At 31.6% G+C, this 16,590-nt stretch overlaps 4 protein-coding genes and 1 long non-coding RNA gene across 6 annotated transcripts in view; 3 read left to right on the top strand and 2 right to left on the bottom strand.

Annotated features, from left to right (window-relative positions):
* The first annotated feature begins 514 nt into the window (after positions 1-514).
* LOC142241373 (uncharacterized) lies at positions 515-2,299 on the top strand. The gene is made up of 3 exons (XR_012723602.1): positions 515-678; positions 1,589-1,693; positions 1,759-2,299. It is a non-coding gene; the product is annotated as an uncharacterized LOC142241373 (long non-coding RNA).
* Positions 2,300-5,023: 2,724 nt separating this feature from the next.
* Positions 5,024-7,675, top strand: PGAP3 (Per1-like protein PGAP3). Its single transcript, XM_075310379.1, has 7 exons — positions 5,024-5,318; positions 5,375-5,518; positions 5,586-5,605; positions 5,669-5,821; positions 6,753-6,877; positions 6,933-7,069; positions 7,140-7,675. Exons 1-7 carry the CDS (start codon positions 5,180-5,182, stop codon positions 7,418-7,420), a joined length of 999 nt encoding a protein of 332 aa, XP_075166494.1. The 5' UTR covers positions 5,024-5,179; the 3' UTR covers positions 7,421-7,675.
* A 704-nt stretch (positions 7,676-8,379) lies between these two features.
* LOC142238676 (peptidyl-prolyl cis-trans isomerase H) lies at positions 8,380-12,078 on the bottom strand. Its single transcript, XM_075310382.1, has 3 exons — positions 11,946-12,078; positions 11,690-11,866; positions 8,380-8,692 (listed from the first exon to the last, which is right to left on the bottom strand). The coding sequence occupies exons 1-3, from the start codon at positions 12,027-12,029 to the stop codon at positions 8,402-8,404; spliced, it is 552 nt and encodes a 183-aa protein (XP_075166497.1). The 5' UTR covers positions 12,030-12,078; the 3' UTR covers positions 8,380-8,401.
* The window catches only part of Tdc1 (Tyrosine decarboxylase 1), a 30,039-nt gene continuing 25,431 nt past the window's right edge, over positions 11,983-16,590 (bottom strand). The window contains exon 6 of the mRNA XM_075310377.1: positions 11,983-13,178. Within this exon, the coding sequence (XP_075166492.1) occupies positions 13,113-13,178 (66 nt within the window). The 3' untranslated portion in view covers positions 11,983-13,112. The remainder of the gene's footprint in view (positions 13,179-16,590) is intronic.
* The window catches only part of Rpp25 (ribonuclease P protein subunit Rpp25), a 172,306-nt gene continuing 168,653 nt past the window's right edge, over positions 12,938-16,590 (top strand). For both annotated transcript variants that reach the window (XM_075310380.1, XM_075310381.1), the window contains exon 1: positions 12,938-13,072. The gene's annotated coding sequence lies outside the window, so the exon portion shown is untranslated. The remainder of the gene's footprint in view (positions 13,073-16,590) is intronic.

Raw genomic sequence — 16,590 nt, 5'->3', positions numbered from 1 at the left:
TCACTTGACTGCGCAATTGAGTGGAATGACTGCGCACTGCAAATAAACAAAACCATGGTGAATTATCAAGGTATGTCTCTATATTTTCTTGGTCTATGGTGATTGCATAGACCAAGAAAATATAGAGACAGTGCAAAAAGAAAACAGCCCTATTGTCGCGAATTTGTCGTGAGTCACGTTATTTGTTGTGAATCGTGCGTGAGTTTTTAAAAGTAGTTAGTACGTGAGTACTGGATTTCATTTTGTGAATGTGCGTGTGAGTGGCTACCATACGTATCGTGCGTGAATAAATATTTTGCTTCGTGAATGTGCGTGAGTGAAATTTCTTTCACGCGCACCCCAATAAACACAGGATGTGCGTTTTTCAAATGCAACAACTTTTCAGTTTGAGGGTAAATATAATTTTCAACATAAATTCAACTTGACTTGAAATAGCTCATCTTCAATACATCTTCATATTGTTTGCGAAATTACTTCCAATTTGCCAAAATGTTGACGAAATCTTTGAAAAGGTGTTGAATATAATATGAGAAAACTTTGACAAAACACTACCCTAAAATGCAACGAAAAAACCATGTGGTTTTCAATACTTATTTGTGCAACGAAGTTCGTGGTCAATTGCAAGAAATAAAAAAATGGAAAATTTTAGACAAATAACCAAATAGTTTACAAAAATAGGTAAAGGCCGGTATGCACCTCTAGCGAAATTTTCGGTAGCAAAAATTTATTTAAGTCTGCAACAAAAAAAAACAGGGCTGTGTACACAAATTTTAAACCAGCTAATCGCTTTTAAACATTGTTAATATATGTTCCAAATATTCCTCAAATAAATTGTTTATTATTTACAGACCTTTTAAAACTTTTACGCACACAATGATTGTAATAAATTAAATGTTTGCTGCCAAAATATGCTTTTGACAACCCTGTTATTTTCATTAGAGGTGCGTACCAGCTTACGAAATTGAACGCTACCGAAAATTTCGTTAGCATAAATAGCAATGCATTTCTTATGGGAATGAAGAGGTGCATACCGTCAACATTTTGCCAAATTGGTTGTAATTCGCAAACAATTTGAAGATGAATTGAAGATGAGCTTTTTCAAGTCAAGTTGAATTTATGTTGAAAATGATATTTACCCTCAAACTGAAGAGGTGTTGCATTTGAAAAACGCTCATCCTGTGTTTACCCAATAAACACAGGGTGAGCGTTTTTCAAATGCAACAACTTTTCAGTTTGAGGGTAAATATAATTTTCAACATAAATTCAACTTGACTTGAAATAGCTCATCTTCAATACATCTTCAAATTGTTTGCGAATTACTTCCAATTTGCCAAAATGTTGACGAAATCTTTGAAAAGGTGTTGAAGATAATATGAGAAAACTTTGGCAAAACACTACCCTAAAATGCAACGAAAAAACCATGTGGTTTTCAATACTTATTTGTGCAACGAAGTTCGTGGTCAATTGCAAGAAATAAAAAAATGGAAAATTTTAGCCAAATAACCAAATAGTTTATAAAAATAGGTAAGTGAAAATAATAAATGAAATAAAACTTTAAGGAAGTCACTAAATGTATATCTCTTTGCAGAAAACTAAAATTATGGATTCTACGTTATTGAAAACATTAAAAAGCTGACCGATGAAAAATGGTGGACAATTAACTGGAACTGCTTCAAATAGTTTATAATGATTGGTCCGTCAATATGAAAAATTAAATCAACACTTTAGAGAAGTCACTAAATTTAAATCTCTTTGCAGAAAACTAACATCTTTGGATGCTACATTCTTGCAAACATTAAGAAGCTGACCAATGAAAAATGAGTGGCTTATCGACAAGAAAAAGTTCCCAGAAACATTACAAGTGCAACCTATTAAAATTATTAAAAACAACAAATTGTTGAAATCAACAACTTCTGGATCAAAATGTGCATCACATCGTCAGTTTAATTCATATGGCATTATCAGTTTAAAATGGATATTTTGTGAGTTCCTTCTGCTGGAAATCAATTCTAACACGCGGTCCAGTACGTTCCTAACTTCAAATTGCCCGCATGTTAATAAATTTTAATGCTGTTTTATGACACCAAAAGGAAGGAAATCGAATTATCAATGCAAAAGTGTTTACTAATAATGTTTAAGATATTTAAAATTTTGTTGTTTGTTTTTTTTTTTCTTATTTGTTGATATGTTTAATAAAATTATTATTTATCAATTGGTATTGTAGTGTATTATGTAGTGTAGTATATTATTATATATTTTATTTTTATGAAAATGAATAAATTATACAAAATTCATAGAATTTTGGCTTTGACTTTCAATTTGAAGTGGGGATATCATTCATACAAATTTAGGTTGAAAAGTATTTGCAACGATGTTAATTTTGAATTTGACTCGCATCGAAAATTGTTTGGCAAATTATTGAGTAGCGATGCATTTCAATTTGAGGATAACACTTGAGATATTATTGCTAATGTGTTGAATTTCACTGTTGAGGGTAATGTCTGTTTTTTGTTGAGAACGTGATTTTCTCAACAATTTCTCAACTTGAATATTACCCTAATCCTTTGAAAAAAATGTTTGAAAAATTGTTGAAATTTAGCATTTTTCAAACGTTTGTGTTTATTGGGACACCTCATTATTTACAACATAAATTCAAACTGGAAAAATGTTTATATTCAACACGCTTTCAAACATTTTTTAAGGGATTGACTAAAATTCACGACATTACCATTATCAATAAATTAGAAACAATTTCTCAACTGTAATCCTCAAATTGAAATTCATTGCCACTCAATAATTTCTCAAAATATTTTGCGACACAATTTAAATAAAGGGTGATTTGCTAAGAGCTTGATAACTTAAAAAAAAAAAAAAAAAAAAACGCATAAAATTTGCAAAATCTCATCGGTTCTTTATTTGAAACGTTAGATTGGTCCATGACATTTACTTTTTGAAGATAATTTCATTTAAATGTTGACCGCGGCTGCGTCTTAGGTGGTCCATTCGGAAAGTCCAATTTTGGGCAACTTTTTCGAGCATTTCGGCCGGAATAGCCCGAATTTCTTCGGAAATGTTGTCTTCCAAAGCTGGAATAGTTGCTGGCTTATTTCTGTAGACTTTAGACTTGACGTAGCCCCACAAAAAAGAGTCTAAAGGCGTCAAATCGCATGATCTTGGTGGCCAACTTACCGGTCCATTTCTTGAGATGAATTGTTCTCCGAAGTTTTCCCTCAAAATTGCCATAGAATCGCGAGCTGTGTGGCATGTAGCGCCATCTTGTTGAAACCACATGTCAACCAAGTTCATTCTTCCATTTTTGGCAACAAAAAGTTTGTTAGCATCGAACGATAGCGATCGCCATTCACCGTAACGTTGCGTCCAACAGCATCTTTGAAAAAATACGGTCCAATGATTCCACCAGCGTACAAACCACACCAAACAGTGCATTTTTCGGGATGCATGGGCAGTTCTTGAACGGCTTCTGGTTGCTCTTCACTCCAAATGCGGCAATTTTGCTTATTTACGTAGCCATTCAACCAGAAATGAGCCTCATCGCTGAACAAAATTTGTCGTTAAAAAAGCGGATTTTCTGCCAACTTTTCTAGGGCCCATTCACTGAAAATTCGACGTTGTGGCAGATCGTAAGTCTATTCATGATGAAATGTCAAAGCATACTGAGCATCTTTCTCTTTGACACCATGTCTGAAATCCCACGTGATCTGTCAAATACTAATGCATGAAAATCCTAACCTCAAAAGAATCACCCTTTACTAACATTGTTGCGTATATATTTTATCCAAAATTTTTATAAAACCACACTTCTAACAGAAAATCAATACCAACATTTTAGGGATTTTGTATAATTTATTCATTTTCAAAAAAGATAAACTATCAAAAAATAGGCGAAAGCTGTCAAACTTTAAATATCTTAATTTAAGATATTTAAAGTTTTATTGATGTTTTTAATTTAAGCATTATTTTTAATAAATATTGTCTAAGATTCTTAAACATTTTTACATATAGAATTCGATTTCCTCCAGAGAGTTGGAATTACAAAATTGTAAATGGTTCCATTTCGAAATAATTACTATCAAGCACCGTGCTGGTCTATAAATTAGTTTGGATTTCCAACAACAGGAATTCACAAAATAACATTTTAAACTGATTATGATATATAAATTAAACTGATGATGTAATACAAATTTTCATCCAGAAGATATTGACATGGAAAAACATCAAGTTTCTAGCAAATTTAATTGTTTGTACTTTTAAAATTTTCTGGAAACTTTCCCTTGTCGATGAGACATAATTATTTTTCATCAGTCTGTTATTTAATATTTCCAAGAATGAGTTGAGCGACTTCCTTAAAGTATTCACTTCATCTTTATTTTGACGTACCGATTATTATAAATTATTTGAAGTAATTTCTGTTAATTCCCAACAAACACAAGGATGAGCATTTTTCATAGGTAACGCCATATCAATTTGATAGTGAATCCCATCTTCAAAATTAATTAAAATGGCCTTGCAAATTGCCTTCTTTCAACAAATTTTCCAATAGGTTTGAAGCATTAAAATGAAATTTTATTTTGAAAAGTTGTTGCTAACGTGTTGAATTCTACTGTTGAGGGTAATGTCTGTTTTTTGTTGAGAACGCGATTTTCTCAACAATTTCTCAAATTGTATTCTAATCTAATTCTTTGGAAAAAATGTTTGAATACGTATTGAATATAAGCATTTCTCCAACGCTTGTGTTTATTGGGTTGTCCAAAATGTTCTATATATTTATCTTGGAAGTAATTTTGCCATTCCATGTCAAGTTGAATTTATGTTGAAAATGATTTTACTTTCACATTTGAACGTGTTGAATGCCCATCCTGTGTTTATTGGGTTGGCAGCGAGACAGCCTATTTTTCGTTTTGTTTTGCTACGAATATTCTTTGTATTTTCTGAAGCAAATAGCTTCTACCCTCGGCAGTCGTGGGTTAGAATAAGACAGCAATAGTTTATGTGTAACTGGTCACAATCGTTCCCTATACATTGTATCACAAAGAAGAAGACTTAAAAAATACTTATAAGAGTAGGTTGTGTTTTTCTTTCGTAGAGAAATACCATGAAATTTAGCAAATATTTTAAGAAAAAAGCAAAAAAATAAGTCGAAAATAGAGTGTATAGAATTATGTTAACTGTTGACCAGTGTTTATTTATTGTTTGTATATTTGGTTCAAGTTTTAACTTAGTTTTAAGTTCAAATGGAGATCGAACATCTTTTTTCAATAACTGCATACGGAATTGTGAAAGGTCGAACTGTTCTGCAGGTTGTTGTTGTCAACTTTATTTTTAAGAAATTTTATACAAAAATGATTTTGTTTAGATGGTTTGGAGATCCAGGAGCAAGCACTCAAGTATTATCAACAAACAGTATTTGATAAACTAATGCAATGGACATGTGCGGATGAATGTCAATATGGATGTATGTGGAGAACTGTTGAAGCATTCCAGGACAGAAATTGGCAAAGTAAATATGTGCTAGAACTTATTTATTGTTATTTTTTAATAATTACTAATCATTTTTTTTTGTTTAGTTCCTCAGTTTTATGGCAAAGTAAGTAGATTAAATGCATCCACATATTTTGTGCTAATGAAATTATGTGACTTTTTCTTCTAGTGGCCATTTGTGCGTTTTCTTGGTCTTCAAGAACCTGCCTCCGTTCTTTTTTCTTTATTTAATTTAGTAGCTCATATCCGAAATTTACGAAAATTTCGAAGAGAAGTACGTCCCGATAGCCCCTGTTATAAGATCTGGCATGTGTTTTCAGCGGTAAGTTTATAGCGATTTCGATTGTAATTAGCCCTTAGATTATTAAAAGTCATGGTTTTCTACTTGGATATATGTTGTAACTAGAATAATTGAAATGAACCTTGACAAATTTCCTTTTTAAAGTTAACTACAAATTTCAGTTTGCCCTGCATAACGTAAGCCGAGATAATTTCTGAGTAATGCGAAGTGCCGCTTTTCATTCCATTGTCGACAGTAATCCTGTGGTTGATTAGGATTAGTGAAATTGCGTTATTTTAGACGCAGTTATATTTTCAGTCCATTGTGTTGCCACAGAGTGCAGCCCGACTCTCTGTTCAGCTTAATGGCAAGGGGCCACTCAGAATTAAAAAATAACCATACTAAGAGATGGTACACCACTTCAATTTTGTTTGCCCTGTTTTTAAAGGTTAGGTTAAAGTCGCAACCCGATTTGATGTAGGCTCACTTAGACTATTCAGTCCATTGTGTTCTGTTTGTAAACTTATTTTATGCTCTTACTGTATGCACAACAGCCACTGAACAATTATGGGTTTTAAATATTAAATTTAAAGTTCAATTTTCTCTCCAATGTAAAGCAGAGCAATCGTAATTTCAATATCTCCCAAGAAGATTGGGCGATCTTAAGATCTATGTCATTTTAAATAACCTATTCTCCAGATTCGTAATATTTCTAATTGTAATCGGCAATTTCCTCAAGATTACCAACAATTCAATTCTTTTAAGTAGGATAAAATAATGTTTATAGCAATATGCCAAAGAAATCTTGATAGTTACTTTTAAAACTATCATTATATTCATATTTACATTTATTATTGTTATTGTTAAAATTATGATTATATTTCTTTGCCTAGGCTTTAAGACAAGTTGTACTTTAATTATAACATATGAATAAATAAAAATAATTTAGAACCCCTACTAACGTATTTCACAGGTTGCTGTAAATGCATGGATTTGGTCAATTGTTTTCCATGCCAGAGATACTCCATTAACCGAGTTGCTTGATTATTCATTTGCATATTCCATGGTCCTGATGACGCTATACTGTATGGTTATGAGGTATTTTTTTCTTTGTATAAAAAAAAAATAATAATAAATCACATTTTTTCTACAGAATGTTACATAAATTTTCATGGCTTCTAAAGGCTTTTATATCTTTAGCATTCCTAGCTTATTATATTAATTACTTCTTTTACATTACGGTTGGCCGTTTTAGCTATTCATTGAATATGACAACAAATATTGTAACAGGTAAACTATTGAAAATCCATTAAAATATTTAAATTATTTAATTTTTAAATTATTTTTATTGCAATTTTAGGGGTCTTGAGTGCTCTTGGATGGTTCCTTTGGTCATTTCGTGTTCGCAAACAAAGGCCGTACTATAGAAAAATTTTAGGCTTCTATTTGCTTTTGGGCATAAGTATGAGTTTAGAGCTTTTAGATTTTCCACCTATATTTTGGATTTTGGACGCACATGCTTTATGGCATTTATCGACAACATTTATTATGAATCCTTTATATAGTTTCGCAATTGACGATTGTAGACTTTTGCGTACGGAAAAATACTATGAATCAGTTGGTTATGACAAAGAGATCTGATAAATTGATTCAACAAATAGTAAAAGAGATAGCTATGTTATTATTATATAATTACTAGTCAAAATAAAAGTTTTGTTGCAATTTTCTTCTATCATATATATTTTCCTATATATGTATTGTGTACCTTACGATCAATATTGATTATATATCAGTTTTTTTTCCTGTTAATATATTTTAAAGCAATTACATTATAAAATTTCTACACTAAAAATATGAATAAAGATGATAATCCACATAAATGTAAACAAAATTAAATCGGCGCCACAAAATCAATAATCCTTCCCCAAAAGCTCTAAAAAAGGCTTTATTTTATCAGGCTCCTGCCTCCCACTAAATATAAGGGTCCTGGTACTGATTCATTCATTCTGAACGCAACTTTCTGCAGATATACAAAGATCGATTTTAAACATTTAGGTTGCTTGAATGCTAACAATTATTCGTAATGTATCAAAGAAACTCGTTACCTTTGAACTTTGTTGAAAAGTCATACGGGGTTTTCAACCCGGAATTTAAAACTACTAAAATTAACAGAATTTTTTTTTCATTTGCTTTATATGCTTTATTTTTTTAAGTTGTGTGTTCTAAATCAAAAGCATATAAATGCGGTAAGAAGTTTACCGATGAAAAGGTGCATAAACCGATCCAATCAGTGTAGTCCAAATAAGAGTTCACACGGTTGGATTCAATCATAAAAACTGCAAATGCCCATATGCATTTTTAGTTAGTAATGAACCTATCTATATAAATCAAATATTACGCTATACTTAATTTTTAAAGGCCCATTTCATTGCAAATCACCTACTAAGACGGGCAAAAATACTTCATGTGATTTAGCATACCCGAAACAAATTTCATCCATTTACGACCTGGCATATGGGCCTTAAAATCTGAAACTCGTATTAAGAATAACATACTTGAATTCTATGTTATTCAATGTAGTAAAATATTAAATGACAACATTTATTTTTTATTCCGTTTTATTTACATTTGCCCACACTGTGATATAAGTACTGGCAATTTTGGTTTATTATTGGGACCCGTGGGAACATTCTCAATTTTACGCATTATTAATAGTCCATCAAGAACACGTCCAAAAACAACATGCTTACCATCTAAAAAATTACATTTCGCACAAGTAATAAAAAATTGACAGCCATTTGTATCTTTTCCACTATTCGCCATTGATAACAATCCAGGACTATCATGTTTCAGAGTAAAATTTTCGTCCGAAAATGTATTGCCATAAATACTCATAACGCCCGTGCCATCACCCTGAAAGTAAAATCGTATGAAGTATATGTAACAAAATCAATGTGGTCTGTTTTTAGTTCTTGCAGTTACTTCTCAGATAGAGCATATCAATGAGTGTCGGTAAACCAATAAGAACTTTATGAAATATTAAAATCTGAAAGTTTCCAAGGGTCTAAAATGTGGATGTTATGGGACCATTTCCAAACTCTTATAATGAATTTCCAAAAACTTAAATGCGCTTTCAAGTCACAGTTAATATGACTTTTCATGTGCAAGGCCATATTCAGGGGGGGGATGAGGGGGATCAAACCCCCCCCGAAATGAATGAATATTTTTATATAAAGAAATATATATTTTTAGCTGCATAGGTTTTATTTTGAAAAACGCTTACCTATAAAACTTGCACAAATCATAGAATACTAGTTGAAAAGCCCGTCAAACGACGGTCGAAAAAAACAAATTGTTTTTGTTCTCGCACCACAAATTTCATTTTTGGAAAATGTATTTCTGCTTTTTATGTGTGTTTGTTGTTGTTTTTGTGAACATGACTCGCTTCGTTTGGCCATAGCAACAACAACGAAACAGCCAAACACACACGTGTAAATGAAATGGCGCAAAACCTGCGAAAAGAACCTGCGTAATTCAGCGATGGAAGCACTTGGAGAGTGCAATAAAGAGATATTTCCAAACGTGCATATTCTTTTAAAAATTTTGGTCACTTTGCCAGTTAAGGCAAGTACTATGTTCGCTTTTCGCGTTGAAATTTTCGCGGTTACTTTATTAAAACAGAACAATATAAATCAGATAAATTAACTCAATTTATGCACAGTTTCTTGTTCCTCTAGATTTCGGCAAGACTTTACAGGAATAAGTTTGTTTTAATTTATAATATTGATTATTTAAGGAAAAGTAATCGCGAAAATAAAGTGGTTTTCAACTCGAAAAAGGAACATAGTACACACCTTTACTCAGGGATGGAAAATACAATTTTTAAGAAAGTATAAAAAAGGTATTTTTTTGAGCGGAAAGGTACTTTTTACTAAATTTCAACAAAAATTTTCACTGGAAGATTATTGTCAAGAGACTGAATTTTAAAGAAAATAAAATTTTGCAAAAATTTTCTATATAAATAAAATTTTGCAAAAATTTTCTATAGAAATAAAATTTTGCAAAAATTTTCTATAGAAATAAAATTTTGCAAAAAAATTCTATAGAAAAAAATTTTGCAAAATTTTTTCTATAGAAATAAAATTTTGCAAAATTTTCCTATAGAAATAAAATTTTTACAAACTTTTCAATTGAAATAAAATGTTGACAAAATTTTCTATAAAAATAAAATTTTGCAAAAATTCTATATATGTAGAAATAAAATTTTGACAACATTTTCTACCGAAATAAAAAATCGATAATATAGAATCGCATTCTTTTTTCGACTAAAACATTCTTGAAGTTCAATAAAATCCTGTTTTTGACTATGTCTTTTACAAAATCGAGATTTTCTTCCCACATGAACATGTCTGTTTTGCCATATTTGTAAAAGATTATTAGAAAATAAGGTTGATAAAGACTTTCTCAAAATATTAAAATATTTTGTCAAAGCTATTGTACCATAAATCTGATATCGACTCAAAAATGTCTACACAAAAGGTACTAAATCATTCGCGGGGGTACTACGGTATTGACCGCGGTGAAAAAGTATTGAAAAAAGTACTTTCGTACTGCATTTTCCATCCCTGCAGTTACTACACACAAAATTTTTTTTCTGATTCAATCACGAAATTAATTGATCCAATTAATTTTTAATTGAAATGTCTTCAATCACAGAAATGATAGTATCAATTAAAAAATTAATTGAAGGTCAATTAAAAAGTTAATTGATCCAATTAAAAAATTAGTTGATACTATTATTTTTGTGATTGATTTTTGTTTCAATTAAACAATTTGTTAAATCAATTAAATTTTTAATTGAATATTTTTTAAAACTCAATTAAAATTTTAATTGGAAAAATTTTCGTGAAATTTTTTGTGTGTACGTGCTCATCCGAACGTTCATTTTCAACAATGAAGAGATTAAAGACGTATCTTAGAAATTCGACTAGCGAGAGTAGACACAATGGATTGGCATTAATGTCGGTTCATCGCCGAATAAATGTGCCGACTGAAGAAGTCATTGATTTATTTGCTGCCCAAAAAGCCCGTCGGCTCAATTTAATATTATAAAAATATTGTATACATACCTATGCATAAATAAAATTTTCTACACATGAGATTATATGAATATTTTTTTCTAAAGTTGAAACCCCCCCGAATAAAAATCCTGGCTACGGCCTTGTTCATGTGCAATTATGCATACAACTGGCGATGTTATTTAAGAATTTAAGATATACTTGCATACTTATAGAAAGAATTACCAAGCTTTAGTTCCAGGCAAAAACTTGGGCAAAATAGGTGTGGAACTTTAACCCTGGACTGTCATCCTTCGTCACGTCGACGCTAATTTCATTTTCGATGTAAAATACATTTTGGTCGATTAGGAAATGATAAATTTAAGTTATACCAATACAACCATTTTATGAATTTTTGCTCATACTAATTTAAAACAAATTGAATAAGGAAATAAATTCAATTTTGGTCCTCATTTTAGCTCATGATGCAAATTATAGCGTCTTGAAATATGCCGCAGTCAAAATGACGAAGGATGACGTTAGTGTACAAAAAAAAGGATAACTTTCCAGGGTTAATGGAGGTTATTTTTGGGCACGCAATCGAAATTGCAAGCATTTGTATATAATTCGTAAATTATATTCAACGGTGCCTTTGCAAAACGTGAATGTCATCGTATATAGGAAATATATACGACTATAGATCTATAATCAACGAAATATTTGGGCTACTTTCCGAAAGTTTCGCATAGAGCCATTACAACTTCAAGCGTTTAACACAAGCGCCTTAATGAGCGTCCCTCACTCCAAATTCAATACTCGTTATAATTTATTTTGTGTAAGATTAAGAACTTACATGTACAAAATCTCCACCTTGAATCATGAAATCTTTTATGACTCGATGAAAGCTTGCTCCCTTATATCCGAGTGGTACCCCATCTGGTTGGTATTCACCCGTACAAAATTGTCTGAAGTTTTCACTTGTTTTGGGGACAGTATCAGCGAATAATTCAAATATCATGCGGCCAATTTCCTATGAAGTAAACAAATTATTTTAGCGTATATGGGCAGTATGGGCTTCCATAACATCGAGATATGTAATTTCTACAAACCGTTGTCCCCACAGATATATCGAAGAAAACTACTGGGTTATTAGGATTTCTTAATTGTGATTGTATTTGATTCCAAGTAGGCATATTTACAGTAGTAGCTTTTGTTATAATTAGTAAACGTTTAATAAATGCTTTGTGGTCAAGACCGGCAAAAATGTGTTTTGTTTACATTTGAAGAATACTAAGAGTTGATCTAATATAGAGCGCAAAGCGATGGGAGTGCGTTATTAACCCTCTAATACCCAATCCCGCCTTTATGCGCTTTACAGACTATCAGTTATTGCGGACGGAATGTCGGTTTTTGTAAAGAATCTTACAGTGTGCCGCATCGATACGACTGTCGGCGATGACTAAATAATCGGTAAATGGCTAAAATAAAAAGAAAAGTTAAGTAAAACTATTCAAGAGGCTTTGCAGCATATATTGAATTTTAAAGCAAAGACAATAACGTATGAAGATGGGAAATTTTCGACTGAGCACATCAAACCATTTACGGTGTTAGGTCCATACTTTTCGTTTATCGAACTAAACGCGTATATGACAAGTATTGACATTGCATTAACATGCAAATAAAAATAAATTAAGTGCAGGAAAAAATTTCCATAAAGGGGAAAATGTAATTTTTTTGCTGTTGCTTAAATTTAACATTGTTTTATTAAGAAAATTAAGTTTTCCATTCAAAAAGTTAAAACGAAAAACAAATAAAAAAATTACAAACATGTATGGAACTAACACCGTCAATGCAACATTTGGTGTGATGCTTGCCAAGTTCCCATCTTCCTACGTTTATTGTCTTTGTTTTAATGTATAATTTTTTTCTTTTTTTTATTTCTCGCTTTTGTGTCGTTAACATTGAATATTTAATCAGCTGGCAAATAAATTGGGGCATTAGAGGGTTAAGAATCATTGCGTTTTTTCCTACTGAATTGAAATACGCCGTGCGTTGTATATTAGGTCGACAGTGAGAACAGCTGATTTTCACGTGCGATGTAAACATAAACATTGGGTTTGTTTACAATTTGTTTTTTTTTTTTCAGTTTCCGCGTAAGAATTTTATAGTGAACAGTTCAACACAGTGAATTTTTCGCTAATAGTAGGAAATCGGAAATAATACATAAAATTTTCAGGTAAGTGCAAATGTACTATTATCGTAGTTTAATTTGTAAGTTACTGTAGGCAACACAAACCTAATATTTTATCATGACTTGTATTGGCTTTGTCCAGGACCTGTACCTGTAACGAAAAATATGAAATTAATTTAGGAATTCTGATTATTGTGTCCAAATACATTTACACAAATATCTTATAATTTAAGGGTACATGTTGTGCGAGAGGGATTGAGATGTTCTTAAACAAATATATACTACGTGTTTTTTGAGTTGTCCTTCGGCCTCATTGTTACTTATTTTCCATTTTTTAATCTAGCTATTTAATGAAGCCTGTTGCACGTAAAGCTATGTAATGGATACAATATATACACATCTTGATAAACGTGAATATCTGTGTGTTTAAACAAAACGAAAATATCAAATCAAGGTAGACACCAATACTTTTTGTTTACGTACATGCCATGTTCGAATATGGGCTATTGACATAGTGTGTATCGGGCCCGATTTCCCGACTCGACTTCCTCAGGACATAGAAGCCGATGAAACTGAAGGCTCGGAAATAACACGAGGCCAGAAAAGTCACAGATTGCAGGAGGACAATGAAGGCAAATACAGATATTACGGTTCGATCGCGAAATGTATTGCAATTGAAATAGCATGATCAAGGAATACTCAGAATACGCCGCAATACGCAACATAGGTTGCCGGGGCATGTCGGAATAAGAGGAAACGTATGTTAATGAGAGAACGCAAAGTCAATTAGGTTCGAGTTGGATGGGCGATACAGCCAAGAAAAAAATTAGATAACTACTCAAGGAGAGCCAGGAGGGCTGTGGGAATAACAACCGGGCACACAGAATTGGGAACAAATCTTTTCAAATTGTAAATTTGTTATGGACACAGAGTTCCTGAAATAAAAGGAGGGTACGATGGAAAGAAATAGTTTAAGCGCACAACAAGCCGAATACTGGCTTAGGTGTATGCCAGTCGACATGAGATAGGGCAACCGGAATCATTTAGATATGTAAAAACTATACTAAATATGTTTCAAATATCGTCTAATTTATGTGAAACTAAAAGTATGATTTCGATATTTTACATCTCGAGCGTATTCTAGTATTGGGTGATAAACTAATACGAAATGTTCATTCCGATAGATCCAGAATCTAATGTACTCCACATAGGTACACATTTTAATTTAGCTTCGTCAACCTTACGATTTCAACTGATCTTCTTGAGGATGTATTTTTCATCATATCCTCCTGAAATTCTGTATATTGTCATCTAATCCGATACGACGAGATTTACGACTTCATATATTTTTTGTCATATGGGTTTTTTTTCTCTGTGATATCTAGATTTTGAACATAAGTTAAGTGATTTACTTCTTCGTGTTTGACGAAATAATCAAATTTAAAAATTGCATATAGAGTATAAAAAAATTATAATATTGAATTTGAAAATTTTCTTATACCTAATACACTTTACACTTCCAAAATCAACTTTAACTACACAGAAAATAAATTTCAGGAAAATTTTTCCAATTAAAATTTTAATTGGATTAATTGAAAAATATTCAATTAAAAATTTAATTGATTCAATAATTTTTTTAATTGAAACAAAAATCAATCACAAAAATTAACAGCCTGTTTCTGTATGTCGAACGAGTTCAATCGATCGACTGAAATGCATAGAAACAGCTGTTTTTTGGTTATAAATTCAGCTGTTTGTTTCCATTTTAGTCGATCGACAGAGCTCATTCGACATACAGAAATTAAATTTTTTAATTAACCTCAATTAATTTTTTTATTGGTACTATCATTTCTTTGATTGCAGACATTTCAAATATAAACATAATTGGATCAACTAATTTCGTGATTGAATCAGAAAAAAAAATTTGTGTGTAGATTTAAATTTTTTGCATTATAAAAAAGGAATTTTAAATTCACTTTTAGTGGATTTCGATCCTAATGTGAATGAACTATTAACCCTCTAATGCTCAAGCCTGCCTTTAGGCGGGCTTCATTTAATAAGGAAGCTTTTATTAAAACACACCTTAAGACAACAAAAATGGGCAAAATTAAAATTTTCGAAACTATTCAAGAGGCTTTTCAGCATATGCTGAATTTTACTGTATACATTTTTCTTGCTTAGTTCACTTGCTTTTGTGCCGTTAACATTGAATTTAATCAGCTGGCAAAAAAATTGGGGCATTAGAGGTTTAAATGAAAGTGGGTATCAGTTAAAAACTTATTTGAGGTATCAGTTAAAAACGTATTTGAGCCCCTGTTCCACTTTGTTGAACGTGAATCGACATATCTTGCCTATATATTCCATATGCCAGTTAGGTGACTGGTGAAATATTAATTTCCATTAACTCTTTGTTAAATCCTAACGGCGATACATGAAAATGGCGGTTACTACAGTAATTTTATAAACTGAATCAAGCTACAATTAATTGAAAATTGAGTTGAAGTTCATGAAATTAAAAAAATATTCATTAAAAATCAATTTAGCTTTACGTTCAAAATGAATTTTATGTTTAATTAAATAAGAAAATAAAGTTATATATATTTTTCATGTTTAATCAAATCTGTGATTGATACTATTATTTTCATAATTTAAGTAATTAATTCAATTAATTGGATAAACTAATTTCGTGATTAAATTTCTTTCGATTAAAAATTTGTTTTGTTTCCGTAGCCAAATTCAATTATTATTTTTTATATAATTAATTAGTTTCACCATAGACAAAGAGACGTCTCAAGACCAGCATTCGAAATTGCTCCAAAGCTCTCGGCTCTGTTCTTATTTTTAGAAAAAAGTCCTGTTCTCTTTGTCACATAGGAAATTTACGACATGATCTTTGACAAAGTGAACTTTAGTATCGATATGTTTTGTGCGGTTGCTAAGCTTTTCCTCCATAATGATGCGAAGGCAGCTTTGATTGTCTTCGAAAATGATAGTTAGACTTCAAAATTGTCTAACTGTCATTCAACCTTCACGTTGTTTTAAAATTTATTTGAAATATGTAACTGGAATTTGACATCTGTCTGTCGCATCTTCTGCCTAACTGTCATCTGCATAACCCTGCTGAACGTTTGCATCAATTCCGGACTTGTTGAAAAGAAGAATGGGCATACGTAGAATGCCCATTTATTTGCGAATTGTTAAATTTGCGAGATTCACTAATATAGTAGGGTAGGTGTAGTTTAATATAGGCTTCTCCAACCTTCTGTAGCTCTTCTTTCCCACTTGCCCATTCGAAGAAATGGTTCTTTGTTATACACTCCACCCCCCGTATATTAACTTTGTCATTCCGTTTGTAACAAATCGAAATATTGCTCTAAGACCCCATAAAGTATATATATTCTGGGTCGTGGTGAAATTCCGAATCGATCTAAGCAAGTACGTCCGTCCGTCTGTTGAAATCATGCTAACTTCCGAACGAATCAAGCTCTCGATTTGAAACTTGGCATAAGTAGTTGTAATTGATGTAGGTCGGATGGTATTGCAAATGGGCCATGTTGGACCAC

Source organism: Haematobia irritans, chromosome 5 (assembly GCF_050003625.1).
Source record: "Haematobia irritans isolate KBUSLIRL chromosome 5, ASM5000362v1, whole genome shotgun sequence".
Taxonomy (NCBI): Eukaryota; Metazoa; Arthropoda; class Insecta; order Diptera; family Muscidae; genus Haematobia; species Haematobia irritans.
The sequence above is the reverse complement of the archived record's forward strand: the minus strand, read 5'-3'. Positions and strand labels throughout refer to the sequence as shown.